Source organism: Protopterus annectens, chromosome 4.part0 (assembly GCF_019279795.1).
Source record: "Protopterus annectens isolate FY-2018-M chromosome 4.part0, PAN1.0, whole genome shotgun sequence".
Taxonomy (NCBI): domain Eukaryota; kingdom Metazoa; phylum Chordata; order Ceratodontiformes; family Protopteridae; genus Protopterus; species Protopterus annectens.
The window spans coordinates 99,832,831-99,858,374 of record NC_056733.1 but is presented as its reverse complement, the minus strand read 5'-3'; the positions used below and the strand labels follow the sequence as shown (position 1 = coordinate 99,858,374).

The 25,544-nt window shown below is 36.4% G+C and overlaps 1 protein-coding gene across 1 annotated transcript in view; it reads right to left on the bottom strand.

Moving 5' to 3' along the window:
- LOC122800219 (germ cell-specific gene 1-like protein) overlaps window positions 1-25,544 on the bottom strand; it is a 640,636-nt gene that overhangs the window by 603,939 nt on the left and 11,153 nt on the right. The window contains exon 2 of the mRNA XM_044069713.1: window positions 2,105-2,257. Within this exon, the coding sequence (XP_043925648.1) occupies window positions 2,105-2,257 (153 nt within the window). The remainder of the gene's footprint in view (window positions 1-2,104; window positions 2,258-25,544) is intronic.

Below are 25,544 nucleotides of genomic sequence, written 5' to 3'. Positions count from 1 at the left end.
GTATTAAATAAGTGGTTTAACATATAGCAGCATATTCGGACTCAGAAAGAAAAAAAAATAATGCTTCTAGGAAGCACAAGAAAGGGGCATCTGTTTGGAAGTAAATGTGTCACAGTATGAGAGATGGAAAAGTACTTGATGGGAACTACACCACACCAGAAAAAGAAAGCAACAGTATTAGAAAATGGCAAGTAACAAGTAATACTGGAGAACCGTTGTGATGTCTAGGAACAATGGTTTCACTATTAAACCTTGACTGGCTAAAATTTAATCAACTACAGTGCTGAAAACAAATGCCCATAACACAAAAGGGTGAAACCTGAAACTGTAAGCATTTTTGTAGGAATCTAAGCTCTCTCTCTCTCTCTATATATATATATATATATATATATGTGTTTATATATCTATATTTATATATCTAATGCATATATATCTATCTATATATATATATATATATATATATATATATATATATATATATATGTGTGTGTGTGTGTGTGTGTATAGTCATACATGCATATCTATATATATATTCACAGTCATATCAATTCCATGTTTGCACAAACATAAAGGAGGGAGAGATCTCCTACATAGGCAGCAGAAACATATAAACATATATACCACACTAGTATTGATTTCCAATGTCAAACACACCGTGATAATTTGATCCTTGGTGTCATGTGACTCAGCACCTGACACACAGTGAATAGGAACTTGCCAACCAGTACAGAACCCATGAAGAACCATTGCTAGCACAAAACAAGAGACTGTAATTCATGCCTGCAGCCCACGAAACCTCAATCTCGACTGGTACGTACAGATGTAGAGATATTTACTTTGTGAAGGTACAAGCAGACCACAGCAGCCCAAAGAATGGTAATAGAATGATGCATTGTCATCTATAGAAGCCACAGAAGAAAAGACTAGAAGAATGTCATTTCCATAATCTTGAAGAAATGTGGCAGGGGTAGGTCACAAGGACACTCTCTAGAATTCAAGATGGGTACTTTCTTCAAAACAAGTAAGAATGGAAATTAAAACAGATACTCAAGTTGAAGAAAGCAGAGTCTGAAAGTACATAAGATGTGACTCAGCAGACAGATGAGGACTTTTATTTACAGAATAACCTGTCAGTGATTTGAGCAGTGGTGCTGAGAAGTAATAGGATAAAAATGCTGAGGAGATTCATGATAATAAGGAACATTTAAGGCAGTCCATATGAGGGCAGGTAAAGTCCATTGTTATTTATGCCAGTCACATACCTTACCTGGTATGTACAGTATTTAGCTGAAGGGGTTAAGATGTCTACCAAAAACTGTAGTCTTTGCTTTTTTTGTATCATCAGACTTTCTCTTCCAATTCTTTTCTGGGAGGACATTGCCTACATTTACAGAAGTAAACATATATTTTATGTTTGCTTCTGCAAATGTAATTATTATGCAGCTCTAAGGAAGTTAGGTTTAATGATCATCTTTGCTGGTGCATATATACCAGTGAATCAACTTTAAATTCTGAATTGTTGGAAGAAGAAATGGTACCTCAAGTGCCTAGTTAAAGGAAATATGCTTTCATGAACAGATAAGACATGTTAGGATAATATATCCTTCACCTCTAAATCAAATGTCCACTACTTGTCATGTAGATCAGCATCCTTACCACCTACAAGGTAAACCTTAATAATCGCATGGGCAGCTTCAGATTTTGCTTTTCTATCTTGTCTTGGCCTTCTTGTGGCTAGAGGGAACTTTTGAATAGGGATTTTTTGACTAGGCTTATAATGGTCTGCAGACTGATTACCTATTACTTTCCTGTCAATCCAAGACAAACTATTTAGCTTTCACATTTGCAAGTCAACATTAGCTCACACAACAAGACCAAAAACAGTGCAATTTAAATTTAATAATAGACGTATTAGTTCCTTTAAATGATCTCATATTCCTGTTTTTACATATTTCAAAAGTCAATGTTTCTGAAATATCAGATTCTCCATTTTTATATCTTGCCTTTTAAACAAATGTTCTGTTATTCCATGACAACTGACTCATTTCTATTCACAGAACAGTACTAAAGTAAAAATGGAATGCATCAATCATTTGAAAATTACCTGAGAGCACAGTGAATATTGCCGCAAATGCATTCAGCTTTAGTCCATCAATGACGGTAGTGTAGTGGCATATCTCTATTGACATAAGACTAGCTCCAGTTACCAATAATATGATATACAGCACTTCAGCTACGATAGACAGCCAGAGGACACCTAGAAAATAACAGTGCAAATTTAATTTCATGCATAATCAGAACTAAACATTTCCCTGCATAATACAGATAATTCATTTTAAACTCTCACCCTTTTTATTTGTTCACACCATTTCTAAATCATATCTGAATCTGAGATGCATGTGATAATTTTTAGGCATGTACTTGCAGATTCTTATCGTTGTTAGGCAAACTGTACATCTATATATACATGATGTATGCACACATTTCCACAGAGGTTGATAGCTGTGGCCATTTTTCATACACAGATGATATGTCATTCCTATCAAATGAGGTGAAACTTGAAAACTTGGGTCAGGAGTTTTATTTAGTTCCAGGAGAGTAAACTTGGACCATTGACTAAACACATTAAATTCCCAGTATGTGACAAAGCATATATAAGTACTAGGAAGCAGCAAGTCTGAGCACAATGTATTAAATAAATTAACACAGCTTGCTGTACAAACCAGGGATATGATCTTATACATTATTTGTAAGTTAGAACATGATTATTTTGTTAAAATTACTTAACAATAGTTAGGAGCTACAGTCAAGAAACAAATGGTAAGCAGCTACTGAAATATCACTAATAAGGAAATACATGCCATCAATTTATTAATTTTACACATATATTTATGTAAGTAATGTGCAGCTAGCAATCACATGGATAGCAAAGCCCTGTAAGAAACAGTGGTGAAGAAGTGTCTCTCTTCACATGTACATATACATTTGGAGGAGGGCAACTCATGTTCTTTCACTACTGCATAGTCAATAATCAGAACTCAAAGATGTGTAATCAATGAGTCCTGGGATATCAAACACACTTGACTAGCCACATTTCCACTATAAAAGTATATGGGTCTAATAGCATTTGTTTAATCTGCATTTAATCAGTATGAAAATAGTCAAGAAAAATTGGTCCAAATGCATTACATTGACAAAACTGATTTTATAGCAGTGAAGAGTGTATGGCCTTTAGACACTAAAGTCCATCCTTGAAGTTAGTATATTTAATTTGCAGATGGTGCAGGGGGGCAACTTTGATTTTGGATGTGTTAAGTTTCTTTTGACCATTTTGGTTTAGACCAACTTTTGTCAACTATTTTCATGTCGACTAAATGCATTTAAGACCAATGCTAAAATATATATATATATATATATATATATATATATATATATATATATGTGTGTGTGTGTGTGTATGTGTGAATGCGCACACACATAAATAGGCACATGACATTTTGTTAAACTGTGTTTCACTGAACCCTACTTCAGTGAAACAAGTCTACCGAAAGTCATGCTACTGAAACATGAAAATGGGCCCTTGCATAGATCATGCACATCTGGAGGGCTTCACCTCCAACACTCTGTTGTGTGGAACTGGGACTCAATGAGTTTGGAATTTCCATGCTCAATTAAACAGCACTCAAATCTCTCTCTCTCTCTCTCTCTACATATATATATATATATATATATATATATATATATATATATATATATATATATATATATATATATATATATATGTGTCTGTGTGTGTGTGTGTGTGTGTGTATGTGTGTGTGTGTGTGTGTGTGTGTGTGTGTGTGTGTGTGTGTGTGTGTGTATATATATATATGGTTTCAGGTTCTAACACAGAACATGCGACAGCTACACAAACAGAAACATCGACACACACACCACAAAACCATAAAACGACACCACCTCACATGCCGACAAACAAGTAACCAACAGTCTGCACACACACACACAGAACCACAACAACACACCAAAAACAACAATCAACAAACAAAACCACACACACAACAAACAACACAACACAACACAAAAACACAAACCCACACCCAAACCCACACACACACACACACACAACCTTACAACACCCCCCCCTAACCCACCTAACCCCCACCACTAACACACAATAAGCTAACCCTAACTAAACTAAAACCCCACCGCCCCTACTAACTAAAACTACTACTACCTTAACCAACCTAACCCTAACTAACCTAAAACCCACCAACACCCCAAAAACCCACTACCGCTTACCTACTACACCGCCCTAACTAACCCAACCAACTAACCCAAAAACCAAAAATACACACACGCACCTTACACCCGCTAACTACTAAACACACTTAACCCCCCCTATCCCCACAGACTGTCACTATCGTCACTATCCCTGGCGTCGGCGTTTTCATCCGTGGCGTCGGTCTTCGAGATATCAATATCTGGCGCCCTAAATCCGTTGTCGGGTGATGTCGGCTGTCGATCTTCTAACCTAGACCCATCTATATATATATATATATATATATATATATATATACATATGTATGTGTGTGTGTGTGTGTGTGTATATACACACACACATATATATATATATATATATATATATATATATATATATATATATATATATATATATATCTTTCAAGACATCAAACTTCAGCAGCTCAGTATTATATCAGTTCATTATGCGTGCAAAGGAGTGACATCACATTAAGGCTGTAGTGAAGGCAAAATGCTACTCTACATCTGATATGCAAAAAGTCCACACACCGTTTTTTAGTTTGATTATTCAGGTACACAGAAGGCATCACATTAAAGCAGTTTTAAAACAGAATGCTTATAAATACAATTCATAACTGCAAGCAAACAAAATATAAAAAAATGTATTGCACACACACACACACACACAATAACACCAGATCCAATTTTGCATGTATAGTATAAATGAATATATCCTCATGTCCATAAACATGAAATTTACAGCTGAATACATATGTTTGTATTGATGAAGTACACTTATCATCCTTATGCCATTCATGTGGGCAGGAGTTCAAAACCTAACATATAGCCTTCTCTGAGAAAAGTAACATCTGATAAGAAAAAGCCTGCATACTGTTATTAGTGTAATTGCATATAATCCAAAGGCATAACATTAAGGCAGTTGCAAAAGCAGAATGCTTGTTGACAAACACACAGACCTTACAGTGAAAATAAGATGGGAAAAGCAAAAAGCCTGCACACTGTTTTCAGGTAATATGTTTGCACGCAGAAGGTTTCACATCCAACAGCTGAAAAAAAAAGCTACTTATAAATCCAAATCTGCCCGTGGAATGTAATGTAGCATTAATGAGCACGAGAAAGACTGGCTTAACAAGCATTTTGCTTTTAGACTTCTGGTATGGCCCCTGTCCGAACTGCTGTCCATCCACATGCCTAGGGTGCATGAAAGCAACTTAAACAGTAGAAAGGGAAGATCCAGTCTCTATTCACAGATTCAGAACAGAACAAGGGTGGCTAATGCTATTGGACTGCAGGACTGCAGCCCCCCAGCTGTAAAAAAAGAAGAAGAAAAAAATTAGTATAGTATTGTATACTAGCAGTGAGTCCGAATGACTCACTGTTAAAACTCGAACTGCACATGTGTGCGAGTTCCGGTTTAAAAAAAAAAAAAAAAAATCTGGACTGCTGTTAAACCAGCCCAGATTAGAAAGAGAGGCATTAGTGTACATGTGGTTTATAACTGCAAGAAAGTAGACGGGGATCGGAATGCCACGTCCACAGTTCGATCCCTGTCTACTTTACGACGTATGTAACTACTGATTGGTTCTCGGCTCATTGCGGGAAATTTGAACAGAATCCTCTTATACTGCAAGGGAGATGTCCAAAATCTCTCTCTTTCTTACTCTCTGCAAGGGAATTGGATCAGGTGTGGAAGTCAACAAAATCAGGTTCATTTGTTATTGTTTGCAGGAATTTTGAACAGAATCCTCTTATACTACAAGTCTCTCTCAGGTGTGTGTGTGTGTGTGTGTGTGTGTGTGTGTGTGTGTGTGTGTGTGTGTGTGTGTGTGTGTGTGTGTGTGTGTGTGTGTGTGTGTGTGTGTGTGTGTGTGTGTGTGTGTGTGTGTGTGTGTGTGTGTGTGTATATAATGCCTCAATTAAATATACCTGGTGGCTAGAATTACTCAGGCTCAAACCTTGTACCTTGTGTACAGGTAGCAAGAGCCTGAATTCCCTACCCACCACCAGTTGTGAAAACTGTCCAGATTTTTGTCTCATGTTTTTGTTCTGTTCTGTTCCTCATAAAATCTGTAATTTTCTGGATTTTTGTAATCAGTGAAAGATTGAATTCACTAAATAATGACAGGCATTTGAATTTCAGACTTCATATTCTTCAGAAAATACATGGTAACACAAAACCTTTTATTCTAGCAATTTTCTAAGCTTATAAGATCAATATTTTAAATTTGTCCCTATTTATGGGTCCATATACCTCCATTATTGGCTTTGTCCAGTTTTTTTGTACTAAGAGGTTGAGAACTATGATGAGAACTGAATTCACTGAATATGTTTGGGGGCTGTATTCCCCCATTATTGACTTTGTCCAGGTGTTTTCTGCTAAGAGGTTGAGAGCTATAGTGAGAACTGAATTAACTAAATGATAGCCATTTAAGTTTCAGTCTTCCTGTCTTTCAAGAAAGAGCTGATTTTGGATAGTGGTATGTTGCTCTGACTAGTGCACAGGGTCCTGGGTTCAAGACGTAGCTGTGAAATGCATGGTGGTAACACAGCATTTTATTCTAGCAACTTTCGAAGATTACACAAGCAATGTTTAAAATGCATTCCTGTTTTTTGGGCTTTTGTCCCCTCCCCAATAAATGTTGGCTTTTTCCAGATTTCTTGTGCTGCAAAGTTGGGAGACACAGTTGAGTGTCGAGTGGATTTTACAAGGAGCTGAGAGCTTCAGGGAAAGAGAAGTTTAGTGCTGCTTATGCTGAGTCTTCTTGCATTGTTAATAGCATAACAGGTTAAATACTTGCTTTTGATGCAGAAGGCTGTAGGTTCTACTCCCACAGTATGTAGATGCATTGCTGATACTGTACTGTGTTGTAGTTTTAAAGGGGGTGGATGATGCAGTACTGAGAATGTCCTCTTTGGCACAGATACCTAGTAGCTATGAACCTGTTATCAGTTTGCCATCCATTCCCTATTGCAATATGACTAGCTTATCATTTTTTTAATGTGACATAGGCAATTTATTCCTCGAGGACAACAGGCACTTTAGTTGTAGATGAAACAAAGGAAATATGAAGTTGTTTGCTAGCAGCAACCTCTTCATTAGTTACAGTTCTCTTTAATGTGGAATTATTTAGATGACTTTTACTTCTGCAGAGATTGTGCATATTTACTGATAATGGTGGACTGTACAAGTTTTAGTAGACTTTTATGATGGAAATGTTCTTAATTGGGCAGTTTTGCCATTATTGGTGCATGCATTTTGTTTCATTGTTTACTTATTTTGTGAGGGGAGGAGGGCAGCAAACACAAAGATAGCCCTGGATGAACTATACATCTCAACTGTCCAGATTTTCACAGAATGAATAGATTTTTGCTTCTTATTTTTGGTTTGCTCCTCATAAAATGTGTGCTTTTCTGGCAAATCATTTAGGAATGAAGTCACTAAATAATGACAGACATTGAGTTTCAGACTTCATACCCTTCAGAAAAATGCATCCTAAAGCAAGGCCTGTTATTCTATCAACTGTGGTAAGTTTATACAAAAGCAATTTTTAGTACTGCTTGTTTGTTCCCCCAATATATTTGGCCTTGTCCAGATTTCCTGCATTAATAGGTTGAGAGGTATGTGCAAATAAATCACTTTATAGAATTAGGTATATCCAAACCTCTCAACTGTCCTCGATTGTGGCTCATAATGTTGCTCTCCCCCTAATAATCCCTCAACAAAATGGCAATTTTGGAAGAAAACGTGGAGGATTTACAACTTATAAATAATTGTAATGATCAGAGTTATAGATTACTTTTATTTCAGAAATGCATGTAGATTCTTTTATTTTGTCAGGTGTCCAACTTAACAGTACTAATATTAAAAGTGTCCCTTCTTTGACAGATTCCTAGCTGTATTGTGTGGCTATTTTATATTTTTGCATCACATTTTTGTCCGTTTTTCATAAAATTGTGATTTTCTGGCAAATTAGTGGCAAATCATTAAAGACTGAAGTTAGAAAATAATGACTTGAGTTTCAGATTTCATACCCTTCAGAAAATTCATACTAATGCAAGACCTACTATTCTATTATCTTTCTAAATTTAGAAGAGCAATATTTAACATTTGTCCTTATTTTTGGGCCTTTGTCCCTCTTCTTTTAATGGCTTTGTCTAGATTTCTTGCTCTGGGGTTGAGAGGTATGACAAATGTGTCAGGGTCATCACCATCAGCCACAGACATTTCAAATTGCGACATACTTGTTGTACCCCACTCCCCCATGTAGTGACTCTGAATGTGTCCAAGCAAGGCAAGGAGCAGTTATGCAGTGTAAGTGTGCAGCATATCCCCCATCCAAGGTAGACACAAGTACTACAGTGGCTTTTCATCTGTCCTTGATTTTGCAAAATGTTCTCATTTTCTGTCATATTTTTATACTGTTGATTTATGCTTATTATTCAGAAAATGCATGTTGTTGCAGTTCTTGTTGCTCTGTGTTTAAGTAGCAATGTTTTAATGACCATCAGATAAGCTTGTCTGAGATTGTAAGATGCAAATACGCTTTAATAAGCATACTGTTAAAGAATTATCAACATTGAAAGCCTTTTTGTTGTTGCCATGCAGAGAATATTTCCATAACTAGATAATATATAAGGCTTAGGTATTGAAATGCATATGACAGTATTTGTAATAAAGGACAGGATTACAGTATTTTTGGAAGTTCATTACATTTGTTGGAGAGTTGCAGTCATCTTTGCAGGCTTTACCCATAAACTAAACAGAATGTCAATCTATCATGTGTGGTCCATAACTTGTGCAGTAATCCTTTAAGCAATTTATCTTGAGCTTGTTTCTTGTTTGCTGTTCATTTCTTGCTTTGATCTTGTTTTCCCCATGAAAAAAGTAGATAGTTGTTGTCAGACAGCGGGTCTTTTTTGGATAAGAAACATTTTTACAAGTGGGTGTATCACAGAGATTGCTACTTTCAGCATGTTACTTGGCACATTTATAAAGCGGAATATAAATTATAATTAGAACTGCAGTACAAGGAGAAGTGGTTTGAGTTGAGTGCTGCTTGTTTTTTATACTTGAATTTGACTGGCATTCCCGTAATGTATTTAAAAAGTAATTTACTTTTTCATGCCTCACAACCTTTTTGTTTCCATCTAGATATTAAGTAAGCTGTCATATAGGTAATGCATTGAAATATTTTCTTCTTCTCCACTTCATTTTGTCTTCATTGGACTCTCATAATGATGGTTTGGCACTCAGGGCAGCATATTTAATTAAAGTCCCAGTTTTTGTAGTTTTGAACATAGCTCCACCCCTTTCTAGTTGGCCACACCCCTTATTGTTGGCCTCATAAATTCAGCTGTCTCCTGCAGCACCCCTTTGATTTGAAGTCTGGTGATTTGGCAAAATATTACCAAGAATCATCCATGGAAATCAAATGGGATTTGTGGGAGATTGAGGGGTAGTGAATAATTTACTCTGGACTCTACTAATAAAATAAGATATGTAAGAGAAAAAGAAAGACTAGGTGATAATTTCATTAGAAACAGAAAAAGCTTTTGAATAACATATGTCTATTATTGCAAGAAATTCCTTCTACATTGCACAGATTATAAACAAATGGATTGTGTCTAGGTCTAGGGATGTCATTGCTCCACTTTACTCAACCCTCATTAGTCCAGACATTGAATATAATGGCCCCTTCAGCATGTATCTGTCCAGCCACATGCAGCAATTGAAATACTCACAGAGGTACCTTACTAAGAGGAAACAAGGTCCAAACAATATGTCGTACTTGAACCCATTCAAAGCTCTGTCACCATACTCAGTATCCTACAGACTGTTAAACGGTGACCTGTTTCTGGTATATAAGGTATTTTCCAACCAATTACTGATGAATTTACTATACATTAGCAATTCAAATGTCATCAGAAATACTCAGTCTAAGGATCTAAACCTCTTCTTTAACATCAACAGAATGATTTGGATGGAGAGGTATATTTCGCTAAGGATAGCAGTGCTGTGGAACAGTCTCCCATCCACATAAAACAAAGTTCATCCCTCTCCATTTGAATGCACAACTTAGATATATGGATGGAAAATTTACCCCTGTGCTACTAATGGACAGAGGCAGCTCCTAAATGCTTTATCCCACACACGGGTCCCCTTAAATTGTCTCTGGTATGATCCCAGTTATTCTTATTAGGGGTAATATATAATTATCAAGAGTTATTAGAGAAGATAGACATTTCTTCAGAAGTTATAGCTAGTGAGTTGGATAAAATCAAAGTGGAGGTTAAAAACAGGGTAGAAATAAAAGCACAATAGGTGTAGTTAAGAAGTAAAAGTAATTATTTAAAGTTGCTGCCAAAGGTTAATGGTTTGCAGAATAAAAGGGATCTCATTGAATAAGAAGAGTTGCAAATGCAGAGTGCTACAGATAAAATAAGGGAGTATCTGAATAATATGCATGAGTTTAGAAAAATTCCTGTTAAGCAACTGTTTTTTGATAATATCTCCAGAGCTCAAAAACTTTTATTATAATGACTTAGGTAACATAAAGTAGAAAGTGTTGTTGCTAAACTTAGGGAGCTTATAACAAGAAAAATATTCAGAAATATTGGAGAAATATTAGAGATATTTTGTAAATTTTATAAAAGAAATTGTACAAAGCAGAGGAATGTGGAAATGAAAAAAAAAGCACAGATGGAAATTTTTATGGAAGACTTAACTATGCCAAGGTTAGAGGTAGGTGAGGCTCAACAATTGACAGTTAAGATAGGAGGAGATGAGTTAAAAATGGTGATGTATAATCAATCTTGCACGGAAACTTCCAGGAATAGATTGTATTCATGTGGAAGATTGGAAGCTAGGAGGGAAGAAAGTGATAAAGATCTGGAAGGTTTTGTTTAACAGTATTTTAAAATGAGGGGAAGCACCACCATCCTGGAAGAAAGGTATGATGGCTGTAATACCTAAAGATGGTAAAACCCCATCAGACCCAGCTTCAAATTGGCCCATTTCAATTTTAAATCATGATTATAAACTGTTTATGTCAATAATACCTATAAAAATGGCAAAGCTGCTGCCACAATTGATAGATATGGATCAATGTTTTTTTTGTGAAGGGGAGGCAAGCATTTGACAGCGATAATAGAACAATGATGATCCAGAGGGAAGCAGAATATAAGAAAATACTGCTGTTGTTGGGGGTCTTGATTCAGAGAAAGCATTTAACATAGTAAGCTGTTATTTTATGAGTAGGCAATAGAAGCATATGCATTCTCTGATACAATAAGAATGTTAATTAGGAGGACATATTAGGGATCGGAGAGTTCCTCCCTAATAAGATGTGTCTGAACAAAAGAACTAGGCAGTGGTATCCTCTTTCCCCTTTGTTATTTGTGTTATATTTAAAGCCACTGGCAAAGAAAATAAGGAACTCAGAAATTTAAGTATATAATTGGCAAGATAACAAAGAAAATCTAGCTTTATAATGCAGATGGTATACATACGTACCTTATGAAACCAGAAAATGACTTATCATTGCTGTGGAACATTCTGAGACAGTTTCAAGTCTTTTCAGGATATAAAATTAATGAAGACAAAACAGAGGCTGTAGCTGTAAACTATGTACCCACACATTATTTGGTTCAGCAATACCCATATTTATGGGATTACGGAAAAATGAAATATTTAGGAATATGGGTTAAAAAGCATTCTGTTGTGGCAGCTAAGGATAAGTGGGAAGAAACTAAACCAAGAAACTGGAAGTTCTTGTTTATGGATATGGACAGCAAGATTCAAATAGTGAAAATGTTTTTAGTTCCTTTAGTTTTATACATAGGTCAGGCATATTGTTATCAGCTAGAGGAGAAGATGACAACAGTTAATAAAGAGTTAAAGGATTTTTATCTGTGAGGGGAAAAGGACAAGGGTCAAGTGGATAAGTTGATCTTTCATTTAAAACAATGTGGTTTAGGATTACTTGATTTGAAGAAATATTTTTGCACTACACGTTTAAGGTTCATATACATAACACAAGCAGAAAGCTATAATTCAAAGTGGGAAGGGATGATGATGAAGCAGGGGGAGGGGGATTCAATAAAGAGAGTGAGATTTTGGATGCAGATTCTAAAGGAGAATAAGAACAGCCATACAGAATGTTATATTTATAAGTAGCAGGAAGTATTCTAATAAACAAGCCAACATGAGAATGGAGAAAAGATAGTCTGCTGATAGGGATGACTGCAATTAGTGGTAGAGAGCATAAGCATAATGTAAAAAACTGGCAAAGGAACCAAGGCATTCAGAGCAAATAATTAGAGAGGGAATGTAATAGAATGGGAAGAGGCCAAGAAGACATTTGGATTGCAGGCTAGAGACTGCCTTCCCTATCAGAGATTGATATCAGAGTATGGGCAAAGAGAAATTGATAGAGGAGTCTAAAGTGAAAGATCTGCTCAGGTAGAGTTTTCAGTTGAATCTAGAACAGAAGCTGGTATTAAAAATGGATAATTAGTAGGGCTTATAAAATATTGCTCAACAACTAGAGGAAACAATCACAGAAAGTTAGGTAAGATTGGGAAGTGAGACTGGATAACCAGTTCAACAGGAAACAATGAAAGGGCATATGCATGGCTCCCAAATATTTTAAAAAGTCTAGAAGATTTAGGATTTTTGCTTGGAAGTGTTTGCATAGGTATGTTTATAACCAGACTCAAAAGAATTTTTTCTCAGGCAGATGGTGGGTAGAGGTGTGATGGTTAATAATGAGGTAACCGGGAACATATATTTTGGGAGAGCAATGAGTTGGCAAACTTTAAACATTTCCTACAGGGCACTCAGTCAGAACTATTGGGTGAGCAAATGGGTGTAGTTAGGAAGATGATTTTTTGGGCTGGGAAATGAGATCTGGGTTGTCTGGACATAGTGCGGCCTTGTTTAAATTGCTTAGAGGAGAATGCAAATTGTGGGGGCAATACATGCAAAGTGGTGTTTTGGAGGAGAAGGAGTAGAGTTTAGGGGAAGGCAGGACTTGATCAATTTATGTGGAGTTGGATTGATGATAATTGTATAAATGTGGACATGTTAACAAGGTTTGTTTTCTTTTATATAAATCTATGTTTGTCTTTGTCTTTAGTGACAATTCAATAAAGGTATTAAAAATAAACATTTTGTGATGCCTTCTGTGTGCAGACGGAATTAGTCCCAAGAACAATGTGCAGGCATTTTGCTTATGAGATCTTATTTTTCTCTGTGAAAGCAGTTTGTTTAAGAAGAATTGTATTTTCACTACTGTTTTAATGTTGTGCCTTTAGTATATATCCAATAAAAAATTAAAAAGGACAGTGTTCATTTCTTTTTCTCATTAGATGTTATTTTTCATTGAGAAAGCTGTGTGTTAGTTTGCTGAACTTCTACCCACGAGTGACATTTCATGTATAAGAATGATAAGTGCATTTTATAAATAAATACTTATGTATTCACCTGTTAAATTCATGTTTATGGGCATGTTTGATTCCTATAGCATTGACAGCTTCCTTCTTGGCAGGCAAACTGCTTCAAGTGCAGACACATTACCCTTTAAAGTCACTGCAACTTAATTAAAAACACAAAAATACTCAAGACAGTCAGCAACGGATTGTAGTGGACATTTCAGGAATAGCTTTCATTGTCTTGAAGTGCTGAAGCACAACTCCCTTTTCCCATCATGCACTATGTAGTAACCATCTGTAGCCATTTTAAATGCTACCACTTTTGCTAACGCAGACCACTTCTCTGTTCTGGGACTGTCAACTCAACATCCCAAGAGCATAGCCATACATGAACATTGGCCAATCCTGGCAACTTTACTGAGCTTGACATAACAAACAGGAAGCTCTTAACAGTCATAATTGCCTCTTACAGTTACTCCACAGCAGAACACAAGCTACTTCAAACCCTTGTTGCATCTATTTCTCTTTCTATAATCTTGTATTGTAATAATATCCCTTCTGTATCGAACAAGAATAAGAATCTTATTCAGCTTAAGGTTAAGAGAGCAAAGAATGTAGCTTATTCAATTCCAGCTTATTGCATTTTTGCCCCAGTGTGACAAAAGCTAATCCTGGACTGTTTCCTTTACCTATCTGCAGCTTCTTCTGTTCTGTCACTCTGCTCAAATCTGATACCTACCTACCTTCATTCCTGGTACTTCCTGTACCTTCTTTACACTTGGTTATATTCACTTAGCTTAACATGATATAAGGACCAAAATCACACATAATATTTTATTCTTCTTAGGACTGAAAAAGAAAATTCTGTAATGCTGCATGTCAATACATGACCTGATACTCAAAAGGTATTCAAACTAAGCTGGTAAACAAATAAGCTATATTGTTTAGTATTCACCGCACATCTGAATAGTGCTTACTTCAAAACAGTCATTTTTTTTTACTAAAATGCATGTATACTACAAGCAGCAGAGTAGGGCAATGTATTCTCCACTGTAACTTAAATAAAACATTAAAAGCTTCAAAAGAAAGTACTACACATTTGCAGAAATATCTACAAATCTTTCCTCTTACAATGAAAAGAAATTAGGTTATTTTCCGTAACTGAAACAGAAATGTCCTCCTATTACAACACTGTCCTGTTGATTAAAGCAATTATTTAAGACAATATGCTGGTCAGATTTTCATATATGTTTTCTCTGAGGCTTTTTGAAATTAAGTATATCTAAAATTTAAGATGAGAATTCACTACAAAAAAAGGCTGCTCCTGTAGAAATTTATATGCAGTCTGTTCTTATGCCCTTTTTTTCAAATGAAAGAAATACATTTCTTGTTTCTTATTTTCAAAATGTGTATACTGTATATGTAATATGTCTTGGCATCGCACTTGATGGAACATCAAATCCAGCAATGATGAAAAGAAAGCACTAAAAATCTTAGTGCCAAAAACCTACAATAACAAACTCCCAGATTTTCCCCCATCAGTACGCATGTTAGTGCTTGTTTTTGGGTCTGGAGCAATTTGGAATTTTGGAAGCTGATTTTTGCAATAGTGTTGTTTTTTTGGCAATGTAATTTTTTTGTGATTTTTCTGTATTTGTGTGTGTGTATGCGCATGCACAAAAAGACACATACACACCCACATACAACACACACACACACACACACACACACACACACACACACACACACACACACACACACACACACAAACACATACATGCACCATACATATTCATAGAATACAGATCGGGGTACTGTTAAATTAGGTCTATATTAGTTTGCCGAAAAACCTTTCCACTGAACACAACTTCATTGATCTTTATTCAGCAAAATTCACTTCCACGATTCACTGAATACTTTAAGGGCAAACAAATACTTACCCTGCAACCCAGTGGACCCAAATCTAGCTAAACCAAATCCACCCACCCCCCTAACTAAATATACCAACTCTGAGATCGCAGTACAGTGGAGAAAAGGCAAAGCTATGTAGTTGGCCAACTATGTCTTTGCCCTGTAAGTATTCCTCAAATCACAGAAGTGAATTTCACTGAATACAGGTCAACAATGTAGCATTCAGTAGAAAGGTTTTTTGAGAACTGATATAGACCCATTAAATCATCCATATGAAGTCGCTGATGTTGTTATGGTACAGCAACATCCAAACAACTCCCTTAGACATTGGTAGGCTGTATTGACAGTAATACTACAAAGAAAAGTAACTTAACATGACAGTTTTCCTCTCTGACAGTTATTATGCAAAATATTGGACCTTGCAGAATGGTAAGTCTACAATACAAAGTGATATAATTCTGCAAGATCTAGTGCTCTTTATAGTTGCTGGTTTCTGTACTTCATTACTGTGTGTGTGTGTGTGTGGGGGGGGGGTCCTTGGTAAAAGACCTGATTACTTTGGCATATTTTTAATGGAGGATAGTGTAAGATCAGCAATTGAAACACTCACAGAGGTACCTTACTAAGAGGAAACAAGGTCCAAACAATATGTCCTACTTGAACCCATTCAAAGCTTTGTCACCATACTCAGTATCCTACAGACTGTTAAACGGTGACCTGTTTCTGGTATATAAGGTATTTTCCAACCAATTACTGATGAATTTACTATACATTAGCAATTCAAATGTCATCAAAAATACTCAGTCTAAGGATCTAAACCTCTTCTTCAACATCAACAGAATGATTTGGATGGAGAGGTATATTTCGCTAAGGATAGCAGTGCTGTGGAACAGTCTCCCATCCACATAAAACAAAGTTCATCCCTCTCCATTTTCATGCACTACTTAGATATATGGATGGAAAGTGTACTCCTGTGCTACTAATGGACAGAGGCAGCTCCTAAATGCTTTATCCCACACATGGGTCCCCTTAAATTATCTCTGGTATGATGTATGATCCCAGTTATTCTTATTAGGGCTAATATATAATTATCAAGAGTTATTAGAGAAGATAAACATTTCTTCAGAAGTTATAGCTAGTAAGTTGGATAAAATCAAAGTGGAGGTTAAAAACAGGGTAGAAATAAAAGTACAATAGGTGTAGTTAAGAAGTAAAAGTAATTATTTAGAGTTGCTGCCAAAGGTTAATGGTTTGCAGAATAAAAGGGATCTCATTGAATAAGATGAGTTGCAAATGCAGAGTGCTACAGATAAAATAAGGGAGTATCTGAATAATATGCATGAGTTTAGAAAAACTCCTGTTAAGCAACTGTTTTTTGATAATATCTCCAGAGCTCAAAAACTTTTATTATAATGACTTAGGTAACATAAAGTAGAAAGTGTTGTTGCTAAACTTAGGGAGCTTATAACAAGAAAAATATTCAGAAATATTGGAGAAATATTAGAGATATTTTGTAAATTTTATAAAAGAAATTGTACAAAGCAGAGGAATGTGGAAATGAAAAAAAAAGCACAGATGGAAATTTTTATGGAAGACTTAACTATGCCAAGGTTAGAGGTAGGTGAGGCTCAACAATTGACAGTTAAGATAGGAAGAGACAAGTTAAAAATGGTGATGTATAATCAATCTTGCATGGAAGCTTCCAGGAATAGATTGTATTCATGTGGAAGATTGGAAGCTAGGAGGGAAGAAAGTGATAAAGATCTGGAAGGTTTTGTTTAACAGTATTTTAAAATGAGGGGAAGCACCACCATCCTGGAAGAAAGGTATGATGGCTGTAATACCTAAAGATGGTAAAACCCCATCAGACCCAGCTTCAAATTGTCCCATTTCAATTTTAAATCATGATTATAAACTGTTTATGTCAATAATACCTATAAAAATGGCAAAGCTGCTGCCACAATTGACAGATATGGATCAATGATTTTTTTTGTGAAGGGGAGGCAAGCATTTGACAGCGATAATAGAACGATGATGATCCAGAGGGAAGCAGAATATAAGAAAATACTGCTGTTGTTGGGGGTCTTAATTCAGAGAAAGCATTTAACATAGTAAGCTGGGATTTTATGAGTAGGCAATAGAAGCATATGCATTCTCTGATACAATAAGAATGTTAATTAGGAGGACATATTAGGGATCGGAGGGTTCCTCCCTAATAAGATGTGTCTGAACAAAAGAACTAGGCAGTGGTATCCTCTTTCCCCTTTGTTATTTGTGTTATATTTAAAGCCACTGGCAAAGAAAATAAGGAACTCAGAAATTTAAGTATACAATTGGCAAGATAACAAAGAAAATCTAGCTTTATATTGCAGATGATATATGTACGTACCTTATGAAACCAGAAAAGGACGTATCATTGCTGTGGAACATTCTGAGACAGTTTCAAGTCTTTTCAGGATATAAAATTAATGAAGACAAAACAGAGGCTGTAGCTGTAAACTATGTACCCACACATTATTTGGTTCAGCAATACCCATATTTATGGGATTACGGAAAAATGAAATATTTAGGAATATGGGTTAAAAAGCATTCTGTTGTGGCAGCTAAGGATAAGTGGGAAGAAACTAAACCAAGAAACTGGAAGTTCTTGTTTATGGATATGGACAGCAAGATTCAAATAGTGAAAATGTTTTTAGTTCCTTTAGTTTTATACATAGGTCAGGCATATTGTTATCAGCTAGAGGAGAAGATGACAACAGTTAATAAAGAGTTAAAGGATTTTTATCTGTGAGGGGAAAAGGACAACGGTCAAGTGGATAAGTTGATCTTTCATTTAAAACAATGTGGTTTAGGATTACTTGATTTGAAGGAATATTTTTGCACTACACTGTTAAGGTTCATATACATAACACAAGCAGAAAGCTATAATTCAAAGTGGGAAGGGATGATGATGAAGCAGGGGGAGGGGGATTCAATAAAGAGAGTGAGATTTTGGATGCAGATTCTAAAGGAGAATAACAACAGCCATACAGAAAGTTATATTTATAAGTAGCAGGAAGTATTCTAAAAAACAAGCCAACATGAGAATGGAGAAAAGATATTCTGCTGATAGGGATGTCTGCAATTAGTGGTAGAGAGCATAAGCATAGTGTAAAAAATTGGCAAAGGAACCAAGGCATTCAGAGCAAATAATTAGAGAGGGAATGTAATAGAATGGGAAGAGGCCAAGAAGACATTTGGATTGCAGGCTAGAGACTGCCTTCCCTATCAGAGATTGATATCAGAGTATGGGCAAAGAGAAATTGATAGAGGAGTCTAAAGTGAAAGATCTGCTCAGGTAGAGTTTTCAGTTGAATCTAGAACAGAAGCTGGTATTAAAAATGGATAATTAGTAGGGCTTATAAAATATTGCTCAACAACTAGAGGAAACAATCACAGAAAGTTAGGTAAGATTGGGAAGTGAGACTGGATAACCAGTTCAACAGGAAACAATGAAAGGGCATATGCATGGCTCCCAAATATTTTAAAAAGTCTAGAAGATTTAGGATTTTTGCTTGGAAGTGTTTGCATAGGTATGTTTATAACCAGACTCAAAAGAATTTTTTTCTCAGGCAGATGGTGGGTAGAGGTGTGATGGTTAATAATGAGGTAACCGGGAACATATATTTTGGGAGAGCAATGAGTTGGCAAACTTTAAACATTTCCTACAGAGCACTCAGTCAGAACTATTGGGTGAGCAAATGGGTGTAGTTAGGAAGATGATTTTTTGGGCTGGGAAATGAGATCTGGGTTGTCTGGACATAGTGCGGCCTTGTTTAAATTGCTTAGAGGAGAATGCAAATTGTGGGGGCAATACATGCAAAGTGGTGTTTTGGAGGAGAAGGAGGAGAGTTTAGGGGAAGGCAGGACTTGATCAATTTATGTGGAGTTGGATTGATGATAATTGTATAAATGTGGACATGTTAACATGGTTTGTTTTCTTTTATATAAATCTATGTTTGTCTTTGTCTTTAGTGACAATTCAATAAAGGTATTAAAAATAAACATTTTGTGATGCCTTCTGTGTGCAGACAGAATTTGTCCCAAGAACAATGTGCAGGCATTTTGCTTATGAGATCTTATTTTTCTCTGTGAAAGCAGTTTGTTTAAGAATAATTGTATTTTCACTACTGTTTTAATGTTGTGCCTTTAGTATATATCCAATAAAAAATTAAAAAGGACAGTGTTCATTTCTTTTTCTCATTAGATGTTATTTTTCATTGAGAAAGCTGTGTGTTAGTTTGCTGAACTTCTACCCACGAGTGACATTTCATGTATAAGAATGATAAGTGCATTTCATAAATAAATACTTATGTATTCACCTGTTAAATTCATGTTTATGGGCATGTTTGATTTCTATAGCATTGACAGCTTCCTTCTTGGCAGGCAAACTGCTTCAAGTGCAGACACATTACCCTTTAAAGTCACTGCAACTTAATTAAAAACACAAAAATACTCAAGACAGTCAGCAACGGATTGTAGTGGACATTTCAGGAATAGCTTTCATTGTCTTGAAGTGCTGAAGCACAACTCCCTTTTCCCATCATGCACTATGTAGTAACCATCTGTAGCCATTTTAAATGCTACCACTTTTGCTAACGCAGACCACTTCTCTGTTCTGGGACTGTCAACTCGACATCCCAAGAGCATAGCCATACATGAACATTGGCCAATCCTGGCACCTTTACTGAGCTTGACATAACAAACAGGAAGCTCTTAACAGTCATAATTGCCTCTTACAGTTACTCCACAGCAGAACACAAGCTACTTCAAACCCTTGTTGCATCTATTTCTCTTTCTATAATCTTGTATTGTAATAATATCCCTTCTGTATCGAACAAGAATAAGAATCTTATTCAGCTTAAGGTTAAGAGAGCAAAGAATGTAGCTTATTCAATTCCAGCTTATTGCATTTTTGCCCCAGTGTGACAAAAGCTAATCCTGGACTGTTTCCTTTACCTATCTGCAGCTTCTTCTGTTCTGTCACTCTGCTCAAATCTGATACCTACCTACCTTCATTCCTGGTACTTCCTGTACCTTCTTTACACGTGGTTATATTCACTTAGCTTAACATGATATAAGGACCAAAATCACACATAATATTTTATTCTTCTTAGGACTGAAAAAGAAAATTCTGTAATGCTGCATGTCAATACATGACCTGATAGTCAAAAGGTATTCAAACTAAGCTGGTAAACAAGTAAGCTATATTGTTTAGTATTCACCGCACATCTGAATAGTGCTTACTTCAAAACAGTCATTTTTTTTTTTACTTACATGCATGTATACTACAAGCAGCAGAGTAGGGCAATGTATTCTCCACTGTAACTTAAATAAAACATTAAAAGCTTCAAAAGAAAGTACTACACATTTGCAGAAATATCTACAGTCTTTCCTCTTACAATGAAAAGAAATTAGGTTATTTTCCATAACTGAAACAGAAATGTCCTCCTATTACAACACTGTCCTGTTGATTAAAGCAATTATTTAAGACAATATGCTGGTCAGATTTTCATATATGTTTTCTCTGAGGCTTTTTGAAATTAAGTATATCTAAAATTTAAGATGAGAATTCACTACAAAATTATGGCTGCTCCTGTAGAAATTTATATGCAGTCTGTTCTTATGCCCTTTTTTTCAAATGAAAGAAATACATTTCTTGTTTCTTATTTTCAAAATGTGTATACTGTATATGTAATATGTCTTGGCATCGCACTTGATGGAACATCAAATCCAGCAATGATGAAAAGAAAGCACTAAAAATCTTAGTGCCAAAAACCTACAATAACAAACTCCCAGATTTTCCCCCATCAGTACGCATGTTAGTGCTTGTTTTTGGGTCTGGAGCAATTTGGAATTTTGGAAGCTGATTTTTGCAATAGTGTTGTTTTTTTGGCAATGTAATTTTTTTGTGATTTTTCTGTATTTGTGTGTGAGTGTGTGTGTATGCGCATGCACAAAAAGACACATACACACCCACATACAACACACACACACACACACACACACACACACACACACACACACACACACACACACACACACACACACACACACAAACACATACATGTACCATACATATTCACAGAATACAGATCGGGGTACTGTTAAATTAGGTCTATATTAGTTTGCCGAAAAAACTTTCCACTGAACACAACTTCATCGATCTTTATTCAGCAAAATTCACTTCCACGATTCGCTGAATACTTAAAGGGCAAACAAATACTTGCCCTGCAACCCAGTGGACCCAAATCTAGCTAAACCAAATCCACCCACCCCCCTAACTAAATATACCAACTCTGAGATCGCAGTACAGTGGAGAAAAGGCAAAGCTATGTAGTTGGCCAACTATGTCTTTGCCCTGTAAGTATTCCTCAAATCACAGAAGTGAATTTCACTGAATACAGGTCAACAATGTAGCATTCAGTAGAAAGGTTTTTCGGAGAACTGATATAGACCCGTTAAATCATCCATATGAAGTCGCTGATGTTGTTATGGTACAGCAACATCCAAACAACTCCCTTAGACATTGATAGGTTGTATTGACAGTAATACTACACAGAAAAGTCCCTTAATATGACAGTTTTCCTCTCTGACAGTTATTATGCAAAATATTGGACCTTGCAGAATGGTAAGTCCACAATACAAAGTGATATCATTCTGCAAGATCTAGTGCTCTTTATAGTTGCTGGTTTCTGTACTTCATTACTGTGTGTGTGTGTGGGGGGGGGGGGTCCTTGGTAAAAGACCTGATTACTTTGGCATATTTTTAATGGAGGATAGTGTAAGATCATTTATTAAGACACCAGATGGGGGGGTTGGGGTGACATCCCCCTTATAAATGGAATTAACCAAAAATCTCACTAGAACCTATGAGTATTTTCTTTTTTTTTATACTCTACCCCCGCTGCCTGCTGATCATTAGACCCCTCCTGGTATAACAATTCATTCACTCATCATCAATGGGGCAATGGTTGAAGGGTTGATCATCATTAAGACATTTATCATGTATGTTTCATGTTTTGCTGGTGTTTCCCTGATGTCCCAATGCACATTTGGTTTAGTCAGGGGAAAAGCACATGCAGTGGGCTGACCAGGAGGGATACTTCTCTTGTTTCTACAAGCTCAAGTGTACCTTCACAGCTGAGAAACTGTTAAAACCAAAATTTAATGAAAAATAAAAAATGTGTAGATAAAAATCAATAAATGGAGGGAGAGCTAGCAAAACCCGATAAGCGCTTTCGACATATAGCCTTCTTCAGATCGTGACTTCCTGTAGCCCTCACTTCTTATTTAAAAGAACATCAACCAATCAAATCATTTAATTACAGGGCACACCTTCTGATTGACTCAGTAGAACAAAACCATTAGTTATCCTATCAGGGCAACACTTTCTGAAGCTCAACCAATAGGCAGCAAGCCTTCAAAGTACAATTTATATATCTAAGCCAGACCTATATTGGCATACCTTCTGATTGACCCAATGGAGTGAAGTAATTGTTTACCATGTCAGGGCAGCATTTTCTGAGGTTCAACCAATAGGCAGCAAGACATCTAAAACTCATTTCCATATCTAAGCCAGACCTATGCTGGCTACACCTTCTGATTGATCCATTGATATTTTAGCTGGACACTATACTACAAGTGAAAAAAGCCAATATAGATCTGGCTTAGATATGTAAATTAGTCTCAGATGGCTTGTTGCCTATTGGTTGAGTCCTAGAAAGTGCTGGTCCTATAGGGCAAATAGTGATTTTATTTCATTGAATCAATGAAGCCAATATAGGTCTGGCTTAGATAGGTAAATGGGTCTTTGAAGGCTTGCTGCCTATTGGATGAGCTTCAAAAAGTGTTGCCCTGATAGGGTAACTAATGATCTTGTTCTATTGGGTCAATCAGAAGGTGTGCCCTGTAATTATATGATTTGATTGGTTGATGTTCTTTCAAATAAGAAGAAAGGGCTACAGGAAGTCAATATTTGAAGAAGGCTATATGCCGAAAGTGCTTATCTGGTTTTGCTAGCTCTCACTCCATTTATTGTTCTTTATCTACACATTTTTTATTTTTCATTAAATTTTGGTTTTAACAGTTTCACAGCTGCGAAGGTACACTTGAGTTTGTTTATTATTGTCTGTATTTTCCTCTGTGTACCAATTGTGGTTCTTAGAGTTCTTGCTTAGCTCGTTTCTATAAGGGATGTTTCCTCTGTACAGCCCAGCCCCATACCCTCATCACAGGAGGTAATTTCATCAGTCTTCAGCAGGGATATTGCACATACCTGGCATGCACTCCTGCTGCACACAGCCCTCCCTTCCCCTCCTCTTCCTCCTCCTCTCGAACAGAGCTGAATGGGCCATGCCCCCTTACGCCTTTGCATTCCTGTCTGGTTCCTCTGATGCTGAGGATACTAGGTGAACCCTTGTTACATATACCACACTCAGGGATGCATCCTTCTGCTTTAGTGAGACAGGAAGAACCTGTTATAATGTTACAGTGACAGCAGCTGTTAAACTATGCTACTGCTGTAGCATTCTGAGACCTACTCAAATGTATTGGTGAGGCACAGTATTCTACATTCATGTATGAGATTTGGATGGGTTGCAAGTGAGCACTAGAATTCAAGAATAGGGAATAAGCTCAAAACTGTTCAAAAATGTATGGAATCATATTGCTCATTCCTGGTCTAGCTGCTTTAGCTTTAGGTCTAGCTGCGAAAGTAAAGACTGAATCCAGCTTAGTCCTATTTTGGAACAAGTTTGTGACTCTGCTCCTACATGGAAGGTTGTGTGAGTATGTATGCCCCCTAAAACTTGAAGATACACAGTGCTTCTCTGCTGCGCAGCCTTAACTGAATAGGTAACCCCTTAAAACATGTTTTTTGTTTTCATTTTGAGCAGTCGTATCTCATATTTGCAGAAGAACATAGAGAATTAAGGTCGAGTATCATCTTGTAGTTATGGGCTTGATTCCCTTTCCCACTACTGCCACATAATATGATTGAAACCAAGTTACTTCCTGGGTCATTGCTGACACAAGGCAATTATACTTCCTTTAACACATTTACACTGTACTCTTTAGTATTGCCTTATGCACTTCTAGTACTGTTAACAACAATGGTGCCGACTCTGTAATGCTTTGTGCACTTTAACTATAACAGCCAGTATCACTGTGTATGTCCAGCATTGTTCATAATGCGAGTAAGGAGTATGTAGTGCTGTACACCCTTTTAAATATATTAGCTCCCCCTGAAGTGAAGTGCCTAAGACCCTCTCCTGAATATTAATATGCAGCCTGTAAGGCTGGGTGTACTTTAAATGTAATATTTTATTTATTTAGTTAGTTAGCTACTTTATTTATTCTTTGTTAACCAGATTACTCCCACTAGGCTAGTGGCCTCTTTTCAGGGGAGACACAAGGTAGTATTTACTAGAGGAAATTTGGCCAGGGCATCAGCAAACTTCCAGTAGTCTTTGCATTTCAGGAAGTAACACAATGGGCGATAGCGTGGTCTTGGAATGGAACATAAAGAGAAATACAAGGAGATAGTAATTAATGGCAGCAGAATCTGAAAGTGTAAATTTTACAGTGTTAAATCATGGTGGCTTACTGACTGGAAATTTGCATCAGATGTTTTCAGAAGAACCCAATGACAGAGCTGCAGATTCATAAAGTCATATAATGATACTACTGCACAGGAAGTGCAAAAGTGAATAAGGAAACTGAATTGTTGGATGGACCATTTTGTCAGTTGGACATTGATCCTGGATGTATACAGAGTACACAGACTGGTACTAGCATTGTACAGTCTTATGCGGCTGTGGAAAAATCAAAGAATACAGGTATTGACTTTATTTTGTGAGAAAGGACTTAATCTCTGC